Genomic DNA, 4,173 nt, shown 5'->3' with positions numbered 1-4,173 from the left:
TGACTTTTGGTGTAATGAAGGGTAATTTTGATGTCCAAAAATGGTAAGTGGGAAGAGTGACTCTTATTGGGGGACGGCCCAAAATGGAAAAGAGTGACTCAAATTGGGGGACGGAGGGAGTAGTTATTACTGACATTCTTAATCATCTACTATAATCTAATTTTCAACGAATGTTGTAACTGGGTGTACAAAAATAACATTAAAAAGAAAATGAAATGAATAGTATTATTCCTATATGAAGTTAATACATGATGCTGAGGCCACCACAAATAAGTTCCGCGACAAATTAACCACAATTAGCAGCTTAACAAGAACTGAACAACAATCATCACAGAGAGATTACCAATTTTATACGCATTTTCCTGCGTTTAATTAATCAGAATACGAAAGAGGCATTGAAGGAATCAAAACTCACGTCAGGATCTTATTGAAACGGAAGAAGCGGTCGGGAGGGGAATGGCGGACAATGAAGAAATCATGGAGGTGGACGGAGATTCATACAGTAATAAGGTTAAACAACGGTTGAAAGATCGAACAAAGGTATTTTCTTTTATACGTAATCATTATATTGATAATGTTTTTTTAATGAGATTCGTTGTGTTCCATTGTTGGATGATTGGATTTGATTTGATTGCGTGTAGAAACTGGTTGAAAATAACACTAAGAACACAAAATTTAGGACGCCGATTTTTTTTTTTAAAATAACAACAATTTAGGATTCAAAAGAACGCTCCTAAATTAAGGACAAATTAACTTAATCTTTTATTTGTTTAGGACGCTTCCATTTGCATCCTCTAATTTTAGTTGGGACACCAATAATAAGGAAGTTTTTTGAAGCGTCAATAGTATATTTAGAAACACCAATTAGCGTCCTTAATTACATTAAAATATGTGCTTAATGGTTTTTTGTTGTTGTAGTGTAAGGAGATGCTATCGAAGCAAGCAGAGCAGACAAAGGAGATCTTGTCGAAGCAAGCCGTTAAGATCGCTAAACAGGCTGAAGAACATGAAAACTTCATCAATAAGGTGGGTTGTGTTAAATGGTAAATCTTTAATTCTCATGCACTTGTTGTTCCCTACATATTTAAATTTGTGAGAAATGAAATGATTGGTATGAAGCTTTTGTTAGTGTGTGATTGGATATGTTAGGTGACGCACTTGCTTGGTGTTCTTTTCTTCGGAGGTTTCTGCTTCATCTTGGGTGCAAGTGAGTATAAACTGCTATGCAACTGTTGGCTGCATTTTCACACTTTTCTCATAGCTTTGGTTTACTTTGATCAGGGCCACAGGATGTTCGATATCTCTATTGTTTATTCTATGTCATTTTTGTCCCACTTCGATGGATTTATTACCGATACAAGAAGTTGCACTATTATCTTCTTGTAAGTTCTTACTCATCTTTGCAGTTTATTCTAGTTGAAACACCTATATCACTCGCTGTAGCTTTCGTTTTGAACTTTAGTTACTTGGTCATTGCAAAGTATGCACATTGATGGTGTTCGGTTTCCTAGATAAAATAATGTACAATCTAGGATTGAGTTGTGAGATTATTTTAGTCATAGGGGGGTTAGCTATGACTAATTATCTCATGATTATCCATCTAGGATTGAATTGTGGGATTGAATCTCATGAACCAAACACGTGTTCTGGTTTCGATTTTTTGACCGCAAAAATAGAAAAAAGGGAGGGTATTACTGACTCTGACTTAAGTTCCTATTGGGTGCAGGATTTTTGCTATTATGCCAATACTATATTCCTGATCATGCTTCTGTTTTATCCCAGAAATGAGAAACTTTTCTTGGTTTGCTTCTCATTTGCAGAGGTAAGAACTTGGCTTCTGTTATTCGTGTGCAATGTAAATGACCTTGTATGGACCTTTTTCTGATATTAATGAATGGATGCAGGGGCCGTTGGCATGGGCACTAATCGTTTGGCGTTGTAGCTTAGTTTTCAATTCCATGGACAAGATAGTAAGCGTCTTTATACATATCTTGCCAGGTAAGAAGCTGTTTTCTTTTGCTGAGATTATTGTTATAAATGTTAAATGGTAAAAAGTGAAAAAGCTAAGCCTACAATGAAAACATTAACTTTAAATGGCAATGGCTTTGACAGAATGGAATTGTTGAAAGCTATTTTAAGTTTTGACATAACATAACACCTGTAGGCTGTAGTTTATGCTTAGATGATCATTTCATGCTTCTGTTTCATCCAGTTTTGAACCTGAGTTGGTTGTTAAAGCATAAATCCACATGTAGGAACAAACAAACACACTGGTCCTCAATGTTACGAAGTCACAGTTAGTGTTTGGTACAGCATACTTTTTTTATTGATAAATGGATAGAAATTTAGAGGCCGTGTCACAGTGGACTTGAACCCGAGACCTTTGGCCTCAGGCATCAACCACTTGGTACAACATTCTTATTGCAGTTGAAGGATTGAAAATGGGATCATATATTTTCAGTTCATTTTTTCATTTTCAGTAAATTCCACGAAAGAAATGATAAGGTGGACTGAATTTTTCATAGTACAGGAAAAAAACATACTAGTATTTCTCTGACCTTGCTACTAGCTTAGGGAAATTCATACATAATTTGATGTAATGCAATTTCTTTATCTTAGAACTCTGGATTGTGGGATTAAAAGTGCAAGGCTTTCTGATCAGAATTCTCCCTGTTTAATAAAAAAAATTGCAAGTACTTTAAATAAATTGGTATTGAGTTTCCCAGCCACCATGTTTAGCTGATGCAGCAGATATGCTTTCCAGGACTGGTTCTGTTCACAATCCGATGGTGGGACCCAGTATTCTTCGAGGAGATGCATCAGAATGGGAATTCTCATACAGGATCATGGCTCTATGCAGAGACCAAATCATATCTGTGGACATGGCTTTTCTTTGTTCCTTTAGTAGCCTATGTTGTCTGGCAGCTTCTTTATTTTCTCATCGTAAATGTACTACGTGAACAGAGACTGCTGCGGGATCCAGAAGTCATGACCTCCTACAGGTTTCACTATTCTTATTCACATAGGGAGGCTTGATGAGATGGATTGTTAAAATCATAGAAGCTGCAACAATATTAATTTATTTATTTTTCGTGTGACAGGGAACTGTCGAAAAAAGCACAGAAAGCAAACAACATGTGGTGGCGCTTGAGCGGATTGCTGGGAGATCAGAACCGGATGTTTATGTACATTCTGCTTCAGGCAGTGTTCACTGTGGCCACAACAGCGCTTACTGTCCCGATATTCCTATCGTATGAATTACACTTGACGTTCCAACTGCTCAAGGCATCAGCAACTGTATGGAATGGGGGTAACTTTCTTATAGAAGTGATGCCGAGGCAGGTGATTCTCAAGCAGAAACAGAAGTCAGAAATGAGCCCTTTGGTGGTCGAAACTTCACTCAAATTGAGTGAGGTAACACAATCTCAGTAGCACTGTACAATCAAAGTGTTGGTAGAACTGCTCTTCTGGTGTATTATGTGATCTTTCATTTCTATCTTCTCTTATACTTTGGTCACTTCTTTTTTTGGTCTAATCTGTAGCTTAGGCCTCTTTTCTAGTTTGTTGTAGAATTACTGAATTTTTTTCTACTTGGAAGTTGGAATACACAATTTGTTTTTGTTTTTCATTATTTCACGTTTGCTGGTCATGTATTGATATAATATAAATTTCAGGCTAAGGCTAAGTCGATTTGTCTGGAAATATGGATATATTAAAATCAAGGCAAACACATACAGAGTCCCTCATACTTAGGTTATGAATATGTTCATTCTTGTAGTATGATATTGGCCTTAATATCATGGAATTTTTAAAAATGGAGTTTTTTCCACGAACTTTCCACTTGACAAATAATATTATCAACTTTACCTTAGTTTGTTATTTCTCACCATCAAAAAGATTCAAGCAATAATGTGATGTGATGATAAAGATTTTTTTCCATAATTAAATAAGTGTTACTACGAAATATAAGGCCACGTGGAATGAATGAATTAAGCAGCCATGAGGCTTTCAATAGGGTATCCTTAAAAGCGGGCTAAATCAAGAATGACATTTTGTTTATTCAATAGGAGCATGAAATAAGCTCGTTCTCCTATCTTGTCACGATATTTGAGAGGGTTTGTGTATAATAGACTGTCTTTGGAATAATTCCCCAAAAATGAGCTCTCATTTGGT

At 36.1% G+C, this 4,173-nt stretch overlaps 1 protein-coding gene across 1 annotated transcript; it reads left to right on the top strand.

The window, feature by feature from the left end:
* The first annotated feature begins 263 nt into the window (after positions 1–263).
* LOC121802711 (glycerophosphocholine acyltransferase 1-like) lies at positions 264–3,631 on the top strand. Its single transcript, XM_042202389.1, has 8 exons — positions 264–540; positions 919–1,026; positions 1,150–1,207; positions 1,282–1,382; positions 1,727–1,822; positions 1,905–1,998; positions 2,765–3,002; positions 3,102–3,631. Exons 1-8 carry the CDS (start codon positions 457–459, stop codon positions 3,430–3,432), a joined length of 1,110 nt encoding a protein of 369 aa, XP_042058323.1. The 5' UTR covers positions 264–456; the 3' UTR covers positions 3,433–3,631.
* The last annotated feature ends 542 nt before the right edge of the window (positions 3,632–4,173 follow it).

Source organism: Salvia splendens, chromosome 5 (genome assembly GCF_004379255.2).
Source record: "Salvia splendens isolate huo1 chromosome 5, SspV2, whole genome shotgun sequence".
Classification (NCBI taxonomy): Eukaryota; Viridiplantae; Streptophyta; class Magnoliopsida; order Lamiales; family Lamiaceae; genus Salvia; species Salvia splendens.
Note: the sequence above shows the minus strand (reverse complement) of the source record. Positions and strands in the feature narration are given on the sequence as shown.

Excerpts from the sequence above, each read along its gene's own strand:
- LOC121802711 (XM_042202389.1), top strand. The coding sequence starts at position 457 with ATGGCGGACAATGAAGAAATCATGGAGGTGGACGGAGATTCATACAGT. Across the intron at positions 1,823-1,904 it reads TTTGCTTCTCATTTGCAGAG|GGGCCGTTGGCATGGGCACT; the intron begins GTAAGAACTTGG and ends GAATGGATGCAG. Across the intron at positions 1,999-2,764 it reads CTTTATACATATCTTGCCAG|GACTGGTTCTGTTCACAATC; the intron begins GTAAGAAGCTGT and ends TATGCTTTCCAG.